At 34.7% G+C, this 18,248-nt stretch overlaps 1 protein-coding gene across 3 annotated transcripts in view; it reads right to left on the reverse strand.

Moving 5' to 3' along the window:
• The window catches only part of LOC106061940 (apoptosis-resistant E3 ubiquitin protein ligase 1-like), a 119,713-nt gene that overhangs the window by 45,994 nt on the left and 55,471 nt on the right, over window positions 1-18,248 (reverse strand). For all 3 annotated transcript variants that reach the window (XM_056022347.1, XM_056022348.1, XM_056022349.1), the window contains 11 exons: window positions 11,433-11,670; window positions 9,978-10,141; window positions 8,878-9,046; window positions 8,599-8,732; window positions 8,399-8,476; window positions 6,564-6,705; window positions 5,555-5,676; window positions 5,042-5,230; window positions 3,567-3,740; window positions 2,449-2,574; window positions 1,472-1,663 (listed from right to left, as the gene is read on the reverse strand). In XM_056022347.1, the coding sequence (XP_055878322.1) occupies window positions 1,472-1,663; window positions 2,449-2,574; window positions 3,567-3,740; window positions 5,042-5,230; window positions 5,555-5,676; window positions 6,564-6,705; window positions 8,399-8,476; window positions 8,599-8,732; window positions 8,878-9,046; window positions 9,978-10,141; window positions 11,433-11,670 (1,728 nt within the window). The remainder of the gene's footprint in view (window positions 1-1,471; window positions 1,664-2,448; window positions 2,575-3,566; window positions 3,741-5,041; window positions 5,231-5,554; window positions 5,677-6,563; window positions 6,706-8,398; window positions 8,477-8,598; window positions 8,733-8,877; window positions 9,047-9,977; window positions 10,142-11,432; window positions 11,671-18,248) is intronic.

Consider the following 18,248-nt stretch of genomic DNA (forward strand, 5'->3'; position numbering starts at 1 on the left):
AATTGGTTTAGCACTGTGTGATAGCTGGGGTTTGGACGTGGAAGCAGATCTGAAGCAGCTTGGGGTTAGGGCGTGGAGACGAAAGGCCCAGGAGAGATCTGAATGGAAGGATGTGTTAAAGCAGGCCAGAGCCCTCCATGGGCTGTAGCGCCACTGGGATGGATGGATGGATGGATAGCTGGGCTTTACGCTACTACACGAAAGTCGCATCATAAAATGTCCATTTAAAAAATTGTGAGTGATATTTACATACAAAGTGCATTCTTAGCCTTTATAAACAAATATAAATGTTTTCTTTAAATTTTAGCAGCTAGTTGACCAGAAAAAACACCTTTAACTATTATTTAACTATTGTTTATGTGTGTGTTGTCCTTCTTTGTTAGCATATTTTAACATTGCCTCCCTTACATTTACATAATTGTTTTAGAATTGGTGTATTTTTATTAAAAAAATCTCTTGCATAATTAATTTTATAAATTGAACGGTTTGCTTTTAGAAAACCAAAAGTAGCCGTTGCACCTAAACTTTTCAAGCGCATTTAATGGTGAAACAATATTTTTCATATCTCTTCTAGTTTTCGAGATCTGAGTATGACAGACGGACATTTTGCACAAACCTAATAGCGGCTTTTCCCCCTTACGGGGGTCGCTAAAAAATAATATAATTTCAATTATTTAAGCTACTTTCTTTAATTACTTTTTTGTTCTTAATATTATGTTGGGGAGGTTAGTAAAATATATTTTATTAAAAGTTCAAAATAACTTGTTCAGTGCTTAGACAAAAAAACCTACTCTATTATAAGTTTATTTTCATTATACATAATTCTGAAATAACAAAAATGAACAATAACTACAACCATCAATGCAAAAATATTTTTTTTTAAAGAATTAGAACAAAAACAAAGTGACAACCAAATATTAATCCTTTTTTATTTTTCTTGAGATGATCTTCTTTTAACACTTCAAATCTATCAATAAAAAAAGTCTATAACTGGTCACGCTTTGATCATCATTGCAAGCAATAAGGATTGCTCACATTGGAACTGATGAAATCAGCCACACACCTGATATCTCACCAAGGAACTGCATAGCGGTTTCCATTTTTTTCTTTTCTAGGGATGTTTTGGTGCCAGTGTCTTGTTTGGGCCTCTTGATAGAGAATGTGGTTTTAAAGGACAAGGTTGGCATTCTCTAGCGACACTCAAAATGGCAAATTTCACTAGTCCCAATTTTTAACCTCATTCTGTTATGTCCGGTTCTGAGGCAAAAAAGTAGGCGCAGGTCACATTAAATAGCTTATAATAGGCATGGGGTCTTTCTTGTAATTTGGATGAGAACTTGTCCATTTTTCATTTATTCTAATCACTATTAGTTTCTTCATTTTTTATTAATAGAGTGGAATTTATCCAGAAGAAATAAAGAAACTAATCTCTTAAAAACATAATGCATTGTTTTAAAAAAGAAGATATTACCTCCAGCTCATTCTCATCAAATATACTGAGCAAGTTCTCTGGGATGAGCTCAGAGCTTAGCCCCTTCATGAAGCTTTCTACTTCCTCTTTCACAGGGGTCACTAGTCTGTGCTGGGCCAAGGCATCGAGGTATTTCATTTTGTTGCTGTTTGTCACAGCAATTTTAGAACCATTGGGGATGAAATCTACAACCTGAAAACACATTTAGTTTCAACTAGTTTAAAAGTTTGCTGAACTCTCTAGAAACAAAAAACCAAATAAAATGTTACTTTTCAATCACCTCCACTGCATTATTTACACTTTTTATTACATGAAGCATCTAGAGTCAATAAAAGATTTCTGCTTTTTTCTCCAACTTTGACATTACATGACAATATAAAAGAACTGCTGGTATAATTTATATAAGTGTGTACATTTTATTTAAAGTTTTGTTTCACTTTTAAACATGACTCTAAAACTTTTAATAATGTTTCTTTAGTAACAAATAAGATATTTTGATGATGTGATAAATGATAATTGAGTTTTGTTAATTTTGACTAATTTTTCATAATTATTGTTTTTTTTTTTTCAAAGCTAACTAAATGGAAAAAAAACAATTGACCACATAAACTAGTCAAAGTTTGTCTATTTAGACAATGTGGTTCATAAGGCTAGTGATTGGAGTAGAGTTTTCCAGTTTTATTAGGCCAACAGTCTTGAAATATGTGTGCCTATAATAATGACCCACCACCTTTACATTTCAGAGTTGAAGCCAGGTGTTCATTGTTGAATGAACTCAGGGACTCATTCAAGCTTTCCAGTCCTGAGTAAAGCTCCCTCTCCACCAGTACATCACTGAGATATTCCAGTTACCAGTATCATTAGTATCGTCAGTTACCTAGTTTACATTTCAATTTATTTTCTAGGAAAATTTTTTTATTTGCATTATTCAACAAAAAACTATTCTCTAAACAATTATAATGAAATATTTAATTTACCTTGACCAACTGACCCTGATTATCATAAATCTCCTCAGAGAATGTCATCTCCATATCATCAACATCATTATTTTCTATGTATGAAATCTTGGTGGTATAAAATTCTGGATCATCAGTTTCAAAATGCTAAAAAACAAAAGAAAAAAAAAATTTTCACAGTTTAAAAACAAATATAATTGTCATTGAAAAAAAATATAAAAAAAACATTTGTTTCTAAAGTTACAATGAAGGAAGCCAAGGCAAAAACAGAAAAAGTGACGTGTTCACTCAGCAGAGAATAACACAGCAGACTTCTCTTTTAAGTATCCTTACTGATGAGTACGTTTGTTTGACAAATTGAAAATCATTACATCCTAGCCCAAACCTCCCACAGATGGCAGGGGTTGGTGGTGGGAAGGATTTGAACATTGGGACAACCAAGATTACAATCATGAGCGCATACCAGATGACCAGGAAGTCATAAGAGTATATCTTGAGTATGAAGGTATGTACACGTCCAGTGCTGATTTGTTTTTAATCCACTGTATCAAGACTAGAATTATTGATCAAAGACGAGATGTACAGCTGAATATCATAATTCTCAGGACTTCTACTAGTTACTACTGGTCCTTCTATTTGTTAAAGAAATGATGTTACAAAATAAAATTTATAGGAGTGTGATTAGTATTATTATTTTTTAAAATTATGTCCCTTTTAAAGGTTTAATATCCCTGGTGTCTTAAAATAGTCCAGTATTAAAATCAAAGGTGTATAGCTTCATTATCTCTTGTTTTTAGCTTGATAAAAATATCCACCAAAGATAATACTATTGCTTGGGAAAGCTCAGGCAATAACATTTTTATTAAGTGATGAATCCTTAGAAAGTTGTATCAATGTGACTACTTTTTTTAGATTTTACAAAAATATCAGGACTTCACTGCAGCTTGGATTGGCAAAGAGAAAAAAAAGTAGGTGCAATATAATTAAAATTTGCTTTGTTAATATGCTTTTTATGTGCCTGAAACCAGACACAGATTATTACTTTGAGAAGCACTACTGCTATGATTATAAAACTTACTCCTAAATGGTATGCACTTGACAAAGCATTAAAAGATTAAGATGAAGGACACTTGACTGACCTTGTACGTAACTCTCAAACCAATAAGCTGTGCCAAGAAGGAGCGGGTAAATTTAGCCTTGACCAGCTGCATTCTCTTGGCCGAAGACTCAATCAAACATTTTCCAACAATTTTACCAGCAAACTCGTATAGCTTGACCTTCTTGTCTGGTGGACGTTTTGGATTCGGATGAACCTAAATTTGTTAAAAGTGTCAAATATTAAGAAAATGGTCTAGCATAAAATAATATTGTCTTCAAGTCTGAAGATTTAGAGTGCAGTATGTCACATCTAAGGCTGAATTTATAAGAGTTCCCCAGTTCCAACTACATGCTTCAAATGGACGTCTGGTCTACAGTGTGTTTAGGGGAAGTGGTCAACTTCAAAGTTTTACTGCTGACTGTTAAGCAACTCAAGAAACACAGCTCAATCAACATTTGTCATTAATAATCCTAACTTCTATCAAGATAGAGGTAGTTTAGCGGTTAAACACTTGGCTTCTGAACTGGAGGGTCCCAGGTTAAATCTGCCCTATGAATGGTCGAAAAGGGGAACTTTTGCTATCAGGATTGGAACTCATTACAGCATCAGACACATTTTAAATGTAGTTATTCTTTCTTTTCCTTCTGACACCATTGTTGATGTGGTTTGGTCTTTTGTTGTAGCACCAGACAACTAGTTCGACCCTTGTAATGTGTTTTGTTTGTTTTACATGTTTTGGATGTTCCTTCAGATTTAAGATAATTTACTTCCTAGTCCAAACCACCCGAGGATGACAAGGGATAGGAGCAGGCAGGGTTTGAGCCCGAGACCATAGCTAAGTCCGAACGACAGTCCAGCGCACAAACTGCAAGACCAGGCAGCCAGAACTTTCTTTGTAGAACTTTCTCGATATAGACTCTTGAATATAGCTTGAAAACGTCTTATTTAAACAAAATAAATATGACTTTCATTCAGAAATATTGACTGCTTACAATTTTATTACAGAAATATGTAAAAAACACAATATCAGGATGTTGAATGACTTAGAAAGATACTTCAATTTAACTACAAACAGTTTGTTCTGTCTCTCATCTACAGCTTCCACTTACTTTCATCAGCTGTTCAACCCTTTTTAACCCTTCATTGGCATCAGTCTTACTGTAAAGTTACATCAGAATTTATCAACCAATACCAACATGCACGCAGACTCCAAAGCACATTAAGTGATAGTAGTAAATTAAAGATAAAGGTTCATCAGTCAAGAACTACAACTCAACTTGAATTGACTTCATCATTAAAAATCATACCAGGTTTGGAACTTGGAACCTCATTTTAGCATCAAGTACACCCAAGTCAAAATAGTAGAATACATATTTATTTGTATGTATGTAGTTGCTATGTTCAAAAAAATTTTAAACACTTAAATGCGCTAACGAAGGTCTGGAGATTAAACTTCTATCTCTGCTTAATTCTTTGTTTTCTAAACACAAATAGTTGAAAGAATGTTTCACTCACCAGCCCCTGAGGGTTGTCTGTGAATCTTGTGAACAACTGAGAGCAATTGGGATCAAAAAGTTCTTTGCACAAAAGCTCAAACCACTCCCTGCTGACCCCTCCCCAGTCTAGACCTTGCTCACCAATGAAGGTGATCTCAAACCGACGACACCAGTCACAAACACTTAATGGTTTAGTCACTCTGTAAGACTGAGAAGTGAAAACAAACAGAAGGTAACAACAGCAAATGGAGGAACAGTTCAATGTAGAAACTATTTTAGAAGAGTAACTTTCTTAAATATAAATAAAGATTAAGATAAAAATTTAAAAAATCTTAAACTCGAAATAAAATGGAATAAATAACTAAATAAAAAATATATAAAGACATAGATCTAGAGCCTTAAAGAATATATAAAAAACAGCATATCTAGAGAGGTTTAAATATGAAATACAAAATACAAAAGAACTAAGAGAATAAAACAATATTGTCACATGACAGAAAGAAAGCTATAAATAGAACTAGTGATGACTTACACTCTGTAATAAATTGTATCTGTCTATTTTGAGCAACAAAGTGCTGTGTGATTTCCTGTCCAGATAACTCTGAATCTCTCGGTTGAAAAAATCTCTTTTGTCATTGAATGTTTCGGAACCACCTGTAATAAAAGAAATGTACTCAAGACATACTTAACAGAAAAAAAACATAAACCACAAGTGGTACAGTCATAAATTCCTAGTAGCTTGACTGACTTTAATTTGTAAGTATTGGGAAATTTTAAAACCTTTTTATTTAATTTATTTTTAGGGGAAATTAACTAGATTGACATTATTTACTTCTAGAAGTTGGCACCTCCTTTCCGAATAGCCAGTGGGGTGGCTAAACATGTGATTGCGATGTCACAATGTGTTCTTGAATTAACTTGAGTGGATAGAACTAAACTGGATGTTCTCTTCAAGATTCATATCTAGGCTTGTAAATATAGAACTATCGCAGTTGGTTTGTTTCATTTATATTCATTGTTTGTCTTAGCAAATCTATTTTATGTGACTTCAATAGTGTAATTAAAACTTATAGGATTATTCTTGTTGGATTCTTTAAAGTTTTCTGAGTTCAATCTGAGGATATTTCTTATGTGTTTTATTAATTACAGAGTGTGTTGTGCTTGAGTAAGGACAAGGAATCTTCTCAAATGGATCATTGCAAACAAGAGAATACTCAATCCAGGAAAACATAACCTAACAATTAGTGTTTATAGTAAATTTTAGTACTAAGAGATGTTTGGGGTTAGCACTGGAGATTTGTGAGATTTAGGATAAGTTTTAGGTTTAGAGTAAAGTTTACAAAGTTTACAGGCTGCTGTGAGCATGCCATTATTATTAATTATATTTAAAATTTCACATTAATAAATATTTTTTTAACATTTTTAGAAGTTATTTATCTCCCCTTCTTACTAATGACCTAACATTCAATTAAAATTTGAGAAATTTGATAGTCATATGAGTTCAAAGGTTATATTAACATAGATGAAAAGGTTTCACTGACCTATACTTTTTAAAAGAAAGCTGGAGAATGTTGCTGCTATGATATTGCGCTCCTCTGCTGCCAACTCCACTGACTGCTGGCTGCCATCCTCAATACAAAATGTGGGTGCATCATATTGATTGCTGACACCATTGAAAATAAACTGAAACAGATTTATTTTAAAACATATAAGAAACTCATAACTCTAAACTATTAACTATGTTCCGTTAACAGTCAGAGACTTCTTAAAGAAGCTGTGCATGGTTAAACAAATATTTTAACTTTTAGTTTCAACAGTCTCAAATGTGGGCTAACAAAAATGCACTCAAAAAATTCTCTCTATCCTAAAGAGATGAACCAAAATGAAAAGAGAATAGTATCAACCAAAAATAGACCAGTTCTCACCCAAACTTGGAGAAAAATTTTGCTTATTACCAGATTTTCTGAAAAGATCAACTAGTCATTTTTAACCTCTGAACAGGTCACAACAGAATTATACAATGCACATTCCAGAAGCTGAAATAGGAATTAACTAAAAAATCCTGTGGAGTGTCACCAGAGAATTCTGACTATGTCCTCCAAAGCTGCATTCTTCAACGAAAGGTCCAAACAAGATACTGACCACCAATACAACCCAATAAAAGAAAAAACAACATTATGGAGAACTGCCTCTGTGAAATTCATCTCACACCCAGTCATTTGAACCCTCTGTCAGGGTTCGAAATTATATATATATACTGCTGCTGCTATACTCTGCTCGTCTCTTGTTCTTGTTGACTAGGCTCGCTAGGGGTATGAATACTCAATAACACTTGATAATACTTGCTTAACTCAAATACGAACACTTAATATACATCAACTCTAACTCCTTATATTCATGAATATCAACAATACTTTAATACTTGATAACGCACACAATTATATCACTCTTATGAAATAGTAATACACAATACACCAGTCCATCAACTTATAAATACATAAATACCAGTCCAGGAAGCAAACGTCCAACCTTCCTGGACCGGGAGCAAGACCTTATTGACTAACACATTCTCTTGCACATTCAACGAAGACTTAATCACTCAGTTCACAACACGTGCAACACTTCGCATTCATAATAAGGGGATATAACAATCATACCAAAATATCAAACTAACATTCATTCTCGCCATACTTCTCCCTGACATCCCCCCTCTCACGATATGACTGTTATTAGATAACAGTCATTCAAATATATACATAAATATACCTACATACACACACTGTGTCATACACATACCTATATACATATATATAAACATATATATCTACAAACAAATGTATATAATGTACATTAAAGTGAAATAGCCCCTATTAACCTAACAAAAGAAATATATCCAGCTAAGGCTATCACTTATATGACACTATTTACAACAAAGGGAAAGAGAGAAAAGAATAAATGAGAACAAAAACAAATAGTAGCACAGAAAGTTAAATTACTATTGGAAGGTATGTAAAACAGCAAAAATATAAGAAAAGATCAACTCCTATATATAGCAATAATATATGACAAGATACAATCTCTAATGGTTATAACAGCGTTTCATATTGTATTGGGAAAAAAAAGATGAATTCTAACAATTATAACTAATACAACTATGCTAAATCTTGACAGTTTATCTGCTAGTAGACAATGGTCTGTGGTCAAACTGGATTGTGCAACCTCCTGGGTATCAGAGGTATCTGTCTCCCTGACACCCTCCAACATGATAATGAGAACGTAGAAGAAGAAGAAGAAAGTTTACAATTTGAAAGACAGTTTTTAAGATATTGGTCTAGTCAAAATGTCAGAAGCCCAGGTTTATTCCTACTAAATTTACCTTTGTCCAGGGACACACTCGGAATGTACAAAGTTTCCTCTTGTAAATCTTGAAACAAAATTCTTTGATTGTCATTTGCTGAAAGTGGTAACAAATAAAAGCATTACTTTATTGTAATAATAAGTTTTCTATATGAAGCTGAACAGCAACATGCTATCACTGACATGAGAAGCGCACATTTTGTCAACTTATTTTTATACCTTTGGTGAAATGTAGACATACACTTTTTTAGGTTTCTCTAACTTTTGGCCATGAAGGGAGAGCACTCTGGCATTGTACAAGACATTATGTTTGCGTTTGTAGACATTCTTGATCACTTTGTTATATTCTGTGGCTGTAAGGGAAATAAACAGATCACCTTTAAAATTTTATAGCATTACAGACACCTCACAAAAAATACCATTACCTATCACCCTCCATCTACCCAACGTTTTGAAAACTTTTGAAATTTTAATTCTGAAAAGAAAGAGACCACTCACGTTCTAAAACTAAGATGTCGAATTCCCCATTTTTCAGCTTGACATCACCATAGGAGACGACTGCCTGATAGCAGCCTTTCTGGTCTATTTTTATGTACATGACCAGCTTCTTGTCCTGAGTGTTGTAGATGATCTGTGTTGTTGGTGTATATCTTTCTTTGGTCCCTGCCTGTGGTAACAAATTGAAGATTCAATGCTTAAAGTAAATCCTAAACATAGAAACTTGTGAGGATAAAAACACAAATTTGTTTTGTTGCTATGCAAGTTAAACTTTTTAAAGCACAAAGGGAATAAAACCAAGATGCACATCTCTTGTTTGACCATTAATACTTAGGAGAAGAGAACATGATTACAGTGACATTGGCATGCTGTAGTCAAAGACAGGGATAACCTTTTAGGCTTTTCTTAATGGCTGGAATTGTTCACTAAAAAATAATTTCAAGAAATTATAACTTTAACAGGAAAACTATTAAAAAAATGCTTTTTAAAAAACAAATCTTACCCCTATATTAAGTGTAATTGAATCAGTTGGTGTGTATCAGTCATGTAATTATATGTATGATTGACCTAGACATATAAATCTGTGCGATGGAAATATTTTTACCAATTGTTTTTTGTTTACCTTTTGGCTTTCTCAATGCGCTATGATCCTATCACTTGTCTGGACCAGTTGTGAAAGGGGAGGGAAGAATGGGGGTATCTTGATGAATGATCGCGTTTTAAATGCATAAAAAATGTGAAAATGTTCACTCGGGGCTCAAGATTCCTAAGGGGACTACCACCACAACTGTCAAGTACAATTTCTTCCCCTTGTTCAAGATACCAAACAAAGCAAATAATTACCAATAGTTCATTAACCCATCGATTAATTCTTTTTATTGATTCTTGTGTTATCAGGTAAAAGAAATAATTGTGCTAAATTTCAGCTTATTCCAAGATTGGGTGTAGGAGAAATAACGTGTACAAACTCTTGACCAGACAGACAGAGTGAGTTGATATAAGCTTTGTAAAAATCTAAGTGATTACATGATTCAACATGCAAGATTTTTTTTTAAAGTAAGTTATTTGTAGGTTCATTCAAACTTTTCTATGTCATTTACCGCAGTGACTTTGATTTTGAAGAATGCTCTATGGTCAGCCTTGTAGGGCGCCAAATTACCAAAGGAGTCTCTGGTCTCTATTACCAGTGGGTGCTTGCTGCCTGTAGGGAACACCACAGTTGATGTGTAGTGCATGAATCCTGTTTTGGCTGGGTCAATAGGGCCTGAGAGTAAAATAACATCATTAGAATACATCACAGTACAGACCTTCGGCTACTTCTCTAGCAATGTTCTCATGTATAAACAGAAGTAGGAATCAAAGTCAATAAGTAAATATCTCAGAAGAGGTATAGCTAGAACTATAGGACTTGTAGTACCCCTTTCAGATCCTGCAAACTAAAGGGCAGATAGTAATGACTAGTGTGTCATGTGGCCAGCACATAGAGCAACTTCTTTACTTTCACCAATATCAGGTACCCATTTGAGTTGGGTGGACTCGGAGGCACCCTTATAATCCTGAAATTAAAAATCTCAGTCTTCAACAAAATTCAGACCCAGGACCCCTCAGTTTGGAAGTGGAGCAGTTAACCGCTCAGTCCCCATAGGACTTGGTGATGGAATAGAATTTAAAAATGCTTTACAGCTGACAGACCATTTTGTTAACAAAATATTTCACCATGAGTAAGACTATCAAAGAATGGCAACCAGACCATTGGATGACCTCAAAATATAAATGAATAAGGTTGTAGACAACATCCTAAGATCCTAAAGATCAGCAAAAAAAGAAAAGCAATAAAAGAAAAGCATGGGGGCTTGTAAGTCTCAATAGTAAGAAAGATTGAGGGATCTAAGTATAAGTAGACAGGGTCAGAACACAACTGCAAGCTAGAGAGCTCTAGGTCTCAATTGTCTTCTTTTTCAAATAAGGTAGAAGAAAAATCAAGTGGGCAGATTATCTTCTTACTTAATGATACTATTAACAATGCAGACATTCATAAAACACAAACTGTCTAACCTTCATAAAGACACAACATGTCTACACTTCATAAAAACACACTATGTCCTAACCTTTGTAAAGATACTTCATATCTATACTTCATAAAGACACATCATGTCTATACTTCATTTAGAGACACATTGTCTATACTTTACAAATTAACAACAAAAAAGTTCATACTTCATTAAGCCACATGATGTCTATATTTCATAGACACACCATTTCTATACTTAAAGACACATTATCTATACTTCATACATTAAAAACACAAGGTGTCCATACTTCATAAAACACACCATGTCTATATAGCATAAAGACACTATATCTATATTTCATAAAGACACATAGTGGTACTGTCTTACCCTTATAACAAAGACACACTAGATCTTGAAATAGGCCTGTTAAATTTATACAGTTATTTTAATAATATAGACTGATTGCAGACATTAAAATGACTACTGTAACTTGGTATTCATGAACCAGAATATGTGGGGGGAAAAATGAACAAAAACACTAACCTGGATCAAAAGACTTTACGAACGGGCTGTCCCTGATGTGCCTACCACCGACCATAATGGAGATCTTGTAGGTGCCAGATTTGTGGACAGTGAAGGAACACCTGACCAGGTTAATGTCTTCAGGGCTGTCCCCAGGGAACTCCAGGGTCCGAGCCACCTTGACACTCTCGTGCAGTATCTCAATGAGGATACCATCTCCGTCAGAAACAGGGTATGGTGTGCCATTCTTCTGGAAAAACTGAACACAACAAACGACATCAGAGCAGAAGAGAGAAAAAATATGCACGGAAAATGAATGGAATCAAATCTAAGTATTTAAACCCAGAATTTAATTTGTAGCCACATCTAGAGCTACGAAGTTCAATGTAAAGAAATAGAGAACTAATTGAAACAAATAAATCATTGAGAAGATCTTGCACATGGATTTAGCAGTTTAGCAGTCTGCAATGTTTGTAAATACATAATGAGTGCCATACAAACGAAGAGATTAGAGACAGGATTAGTACAGCGATTGGACCCCACGATGACCTGCTAACTACTATAAAAACAAGGTTAAAAAGACAGTTTGTGTGGAAACACAAACTCAAAATCGGTCCCCGAAGTGGCCCACCCAGGCAGGTAAAAAGGCAGGTTTCAATATTTTCAGAAAGAACATCAGAATGAAATTCTATCAAAGACAAATGACAGAGAAGAATGGAGAAAGAAGGTTGACAGATCTTGTGTGGTGCCCCAGCGGTCCAGCAGACCAAAGGATAGGTCAAAGTGAATGTGAGGTTGGATGTGAACCTGGTCTAACTGAAGTCTTATACTGAATATCTAATTGATCTAATTGTTTTGTAAAGGGTCAATCTCTTATTCCTCAAGTAAGAAAATACAAATACTTCCGTAAATCTATAAAAAAAAAAAATATTAATAAAAAAAATCCCCTAGTTAAGAGTTAAGTGTTTTATTCGTACAGTTCATCGCTGCAGTTCCCGCGATAATATGATATACTAAATAGATTTTTTTTTCTCTTTAAAAAAAATAAACATTTTTTGTGTAAAATGTAGTAGTTAGTATAACAGAACTTATTTAACTTAGAAATATAAATGTACAAAAGAATTATTTTTTTGACAAAAAATCTAAAACCGTTAGCATAAATGTGTTTAAAATATGATTAATTGCAGTCTCCCTTACTAAAGAGCCTCCCGTGTTTGTTACTATATATAGTGAATAGTTGTAAAAGTGGTGTATTTTTATGCAAAAACTGCTTGCATAAGTGATTTAAAAAATTAGATTTTTCGCTTTCAGAAAAGAAAAAAGTAGCCGTTGCATAGAACTTTGAATGGTCTAAAAGATTATGATGTCCGATTTTCAATATCTTTTCTAGTTTATGAGATCTAAACGGGACGGATGGATGGACGGACGGACGGACAGACAGAAATTCCACACAAAATTAATAGCGTCTTTTCCTCTTTCGGGGGCAGCTAAAAAAAAATCAAACTAAAATTTTCTCTCTATGTATTTGTTGATTGTTTTAGATATGAAATAAAAAACTGGTCGTAATCTTGCTGTCCAGAAGAGAGCTGGTGTAACTCTGATAAACATGGAAAGATAGGAATTGAAAAAACAAATGTGTTGCAGAGTGCTAATTAATGTGAAAGAAATAAAAGATGAAAAAGAATGAAAGAAAGAAAAATGAATAACAAATATCAAGAATGTTCTATGTCAATTTAGAAAACTATTTGATGACAAAGAAAAACAACGCTTAGGGCACGCAAAGACCTTTCTTCAGGGAACAGTACAAGGAAAAAGAAGAAGAGGCAGACAGAGTAAGTGATGGGAAGATGAGATAAAAGATTGGAGAGGCCATAATTGAAAAATATGATATGCAAGGCAAAAGATAGGAATGGAGAAAGATGGTCAACAGATCTTATGTGGTACTCCAACGGTCCAATAGAATAAGGGATGTGTGAGTGTTACAGGGTGTGTGACTTTTCTTTTTGTATTGGCTGTGTAAGTCTGATGGATTGATGAAGATGATTGGATGAAAGGGGAGTGAACAGTTGATGAAAGTTGTTCAAGAAACAGAACAGCATGTGTTCAAAAGTTGCAAGCAGAACTGAGTTGAAGTCTATTTCTTAACATCTGACATCTTGCTATTCTATGTGTATTTCTAGATAGATAGACGTTGAAATTGGAAGCTGTCCCTAAAAGTTAATTTGTAAAAGAATTTTATAGACATTTATTCAAGATGTCTATGAACGTAAAGCTGTACGCCTACAAAGGTTCGTTGGACTAGCTGTCTGGAGGCTCTACCCAGCGTAGGCTACCATCCTATCAACAATGTATAGACATGTATTCAAGATGTCTATGAACGTAAAGCTGTACGCCTACAAAGGTTAGTTGAACTAGCTGTCTGGAGGCTCTACCCAGCGTAGGCTACCATCCTATCAACAATGTATAGACATGTATTCAAGATGTCTATGAACGTAAAGCTGTACGCCTACAAAGGTTCGTTGGACTAGCTGTCTGGAGGCTCTACCCAGCGTAGGCTACCATCCTATCAACAATGTATAGACATGTATTCAAGATGTCTATGAACGTAAAGCTGTACGCCTACAAAGGTTCGTTGAGCTAGCTGTCTGGAGGCTCTACCCAGCGTAGGCTACCATCCTATCAACAATGAAGCCTTTGCGCTAGGCTCTAGGGTTCTTACGAAGGAACATTATAACTAGATACGTGCTAGAGTTTATTTCGATATTAACTGGTGTTTAAAAAAAATATTTCCATGTTTTAAATCTACAAAGTCAAAAAGGAGATTACTTTCAATCATTTCAAAATAATTCTACATAAATACAAGTGTATATATGCTGTAACATGTCTTCAAGTGTAATTAATATTGAATGTAGCCTATTTCATTGTTTGTTGTTGGTATTTAAGTCTGAGCACTGATAGATTTACGTATAAGCTGCACTACCCCTAGCTTAGGGCCCACACTTTCTTGAAGGGCCGGCCTTACAAATTGCGGGGTCTCTTCTAATGTTTGTTGACAATAACAACTATAACTACTAGCCTACTTAGATCATTATATCAACATGTATTATACAACATGCATAGGAAGCAACTCAAATGCAATAGGCGTCAGTGGCTTAATTAAAGTTACGTCAATTGTACGATACGCTAAATATGTTAACCCTTACATAAAAGCCTGAAACAGGATTTGGAGCAATTGGTATAATCGGCCTAAAGCCGACCCTGCTTTCTTGGGCCCAATTTGGAGCAATCGGTCAAATCGGCCTAAGGCCGACCCTTCCTTCTAGGGATGATCATTGTCATATAAATTTAAAAGTAATCAAATACTCATCGTCATTTGTCCCAAATACCGCACCTCCAGAACGCCCCATAAACTTTACTCAATGTTGTTTTGTTTTGCGCGTTTTTTTTCTTCGAAGAACAAAAAGCCACTTGTGCCTAGAGTTGGCATTACCGATAGCCGGTAGTAGCGGGAATTATGACTGCCGAGATTACTTATGAATTGCGACAGCAAATACCGGTAATTTTCAAATTATACTTTCACAATTATTTTTCAATAGACGCCGCAGCCGACCTAACATATGCATGAGAAAGTAAGGTTAAAGACTATGGTCACTGCGTTTGCCTTACATTAGGCCTATCCAGTCCTACTTTTGTATCAAGAAAATATGCATTTTCATTGAATGATCTTAGAAACTAGAAAGCCTCCCCCCCCCAAAAAAAAAAAACAACAACATGTAAACCGTTTTTACTATTAAAAAAAATTCAGTATAAAAATAAAGTCCCCTTCTTCAAGTTGTCAGGTATATTTGCCAAATCTAATTTTCTCCATCTTCTTGTTCAGAGCCAAATCGGCAAGAATTAAGACGCGCGTGTTTACCCTACTGCTAAATATCAACAAAGCCTGGCGACCTCCTGGATCAATAAGCATCACCATTCGAAATCCTAACCGACCAATGGCTCATCATTCCCTCGTGTCCTTCTGGGGACTATTTATGGGTCAAGCTAACATGACTCCGGAAGTTGAACAAAGAAAGGTTACCGAGATGTGTAAGAAGGAGAGAGAGAAAAAAAAAAAAAGAAAAAAAAAAGGGGGGGGCTGCATGTTATGTCTAAAAGACCAATGAACTACCAAAATACAACTACCAGATCATAATATATCTACATCCTAATCTACAATCAAAAACAATTCATGGCGCCTACAAGAGAAATAACTGTAGCTTTTTATATCATTTCGCGGCTTTTTTCAATTGTCAATTTCTGTAAACCAATAACTTGGAGTGCTTGGTAGAGGTCGTATGGAACATCAGACGATCAGAACATACAAAGTGTAATTGTATCAATTAGTTTGGATCAGTCATGTAATTATATTATATATATATATATATATATATATATATATATTAGAATTTTTTTTTTTTTTTAAATCAGTGTTTCTCAACCTTCGGTGAAAAAAACAACAACAGCCTGTTGAGGCCTTCTTTTGACAGCTAGGGGTCTGGCGAAGCCCCGACGCCAAAAGCGTTTTCTTGCATTCTTCACTGCAGAAACGCATTCTCCTGACATCTGCAGCTCAATATTCATCCTATTAAAAAGGACCTTTTGAATAATATTTTACTTGAAAAATATTCTAATATGAATTTACAGGTCCTTACTGCATTGCAAATACAACCGATTTGTTCCTTGAAAAGATAAGATACCCCACAGATTTAGATTAAGACTTTGAGGATCGCCGCCGAAAAAAAATGTATTCGAAAAATATTATATTTATAAAACAAAAAGAGCTCATTTGTAAGTGATACATTTTGTTCAATAGGTATGTTTGTAACTTTGTTTTGTTATAGAACTATAATTCAAAGCTATAAACAAAAAATTTCGGAAGTGGGAGGAGAAATTCAGTGAACCAATAAGATTCTACTCTAACCTTTTTTTCGTTTCTAGGATTTAAGTAGGCCTTATATAGTGTGAGTTATAGTCCCAAATTTTGTATACAACAGAAAAATATCAGTATGATTAAAGATTGGAAAAAGATGACTAGGAAAACAATATTTGGGTTCAGAGCTCATCTCAATTGTTACACTTATAATGAAACATTTCGTATGAATTTTAAATTTTCCAAAACAAAGTCTTTCTTAAAATAGTTAAGATAAATTCGTATGCAATGACGTAAACTCTGTCGCCATTTTTTACTTTTCTGTTTTAAAACGTCATGTTGTCGTCTGGAAAGGGGAGGGGGCGGTAGAGTGAAAACGATAAATCCTCGCTCCTTTTTATAATTTCTGCTAATGATTGCATTAGGCATTAAAGAATAGGGGGTGGGGCGACTAGATATAAGAATTTAATTTATGGCATATATAAATTATAGTAGTGACACTTTTTTTTTTTCAAATTTTGAAATTTCTTAACTAAGATACAAAAAGAAAAAAGTATTGGTTTGTCCGATGGGCGAAAGGCGATTGCATGTATCACCCCTCCCACCTGCAACCCTTTTTCATTTTATATTTACTAATGATAAAATTTGAGAATAGAGTGTGGTGCGACATATTATGCAAATGGGTTAAAAGATCACTATGTAGCTTATATTATATGTATATATTCAACTAATTTTGTTCACAAACTAAGATTTCTCCACAAAAATAGGACCGCCCCCCATCCACTCAGAGGGCTAGAGTGGGGAGGGCAGCAGAAGCAATCATCTCCCCCACCTCACCGAATCGGCTAAGATACCAGAAGTGTAGCGACATAATATAAATATTGTACAGTAATTCAACTAATTTTGTTCACAAACTATGATTTCTAAATAAAAGTGGGCCCGCCCCCCCCCCCCACCTAAAGGGTTTTGGTTGGAAGGACAGTAGATATATTCGCGCCCCCCCCCACCTCCAAACGGTAAACAGGGAACGACATAATATAAAGATCGGTTAAAATATCAATAAGAAGTTTTAATTATATAGACATTTTATTGATTCCGTTAACAAGCTTTGATTTCTACAAAAAAATTGGACCGCAGCCCCCCCACTCGAAAGTTTATGGTGTGGAGGGTCGGGATTGATGTCATCGCCACCTCCCCATCCCTCCAAATCGGCCAATCGGGAAGGGGGGGGGCGAAATAATCTAAAAATAGGTTGAAATATAAATAATTCGTATATATTATTAACACAACTAATAAAATCGTATACAAATTGTGTAATTTCTTTACTTAATTTCGTCCGCCACCCCCACCCCCCCCCCGATCCGCCAGTGATATAGACTAACAACAATAAATCTGTGCGATCATAAATATCTTTACCAATTGTTTTTGTTTAGCGCGCTATTTCATGCTTTTAGCTTTCTCAATACGCTTTGAACCTATTACTTATCTAGACCAGTTGGAAAAAGGGGAAGGGGGGAGTATATATATATTCTATGATTATATATATCATTATATATATATATGTAGATTTGTTTTGGTGACCCAAACAACTGGTCGTAGTCCAGAAGAGCTGATGTAACTCTGATAAATATGGAGAGATAGGAATAACAAAAAACAATGCGTTGTGGAGTGTGTGAATGAATGTGATAGAAAAGAAAATAATGATTGAAAGAAAGAAAAAAATGAAGAAGAACGTTCTAGGTCAAAGTATAAACTATTGGATGACAAAGAAAAACAACGAAATCATTGGATAACGACCTTAGGAATGCAAGAGAGAGGAGAGAGAGAGAGAGAGGAGAGAGAGGAGAGAAAGGAGAGAGATATGAGAGGAAAGAGTAGGAAAGAGAATGGAGAGAGTGAAGGAAAGAGAGACAAGAAGAGAGAGAAGG

The sequence above is a fragment of the Biomphalaria glabrata genome, chromosome 3 (genome assembly GCF_947242115.1).
Source record: "Biomphalaria glabrata chromosome 3, xgBioGlab47.1, whole genome shotgun sequence".
Classification (NCBI taxonomy): Eukaryota; Metazoa; Mollusca; class Gastropoda; family Planorbidae; genus Biomphalaria; species Biomphalaria glabrata.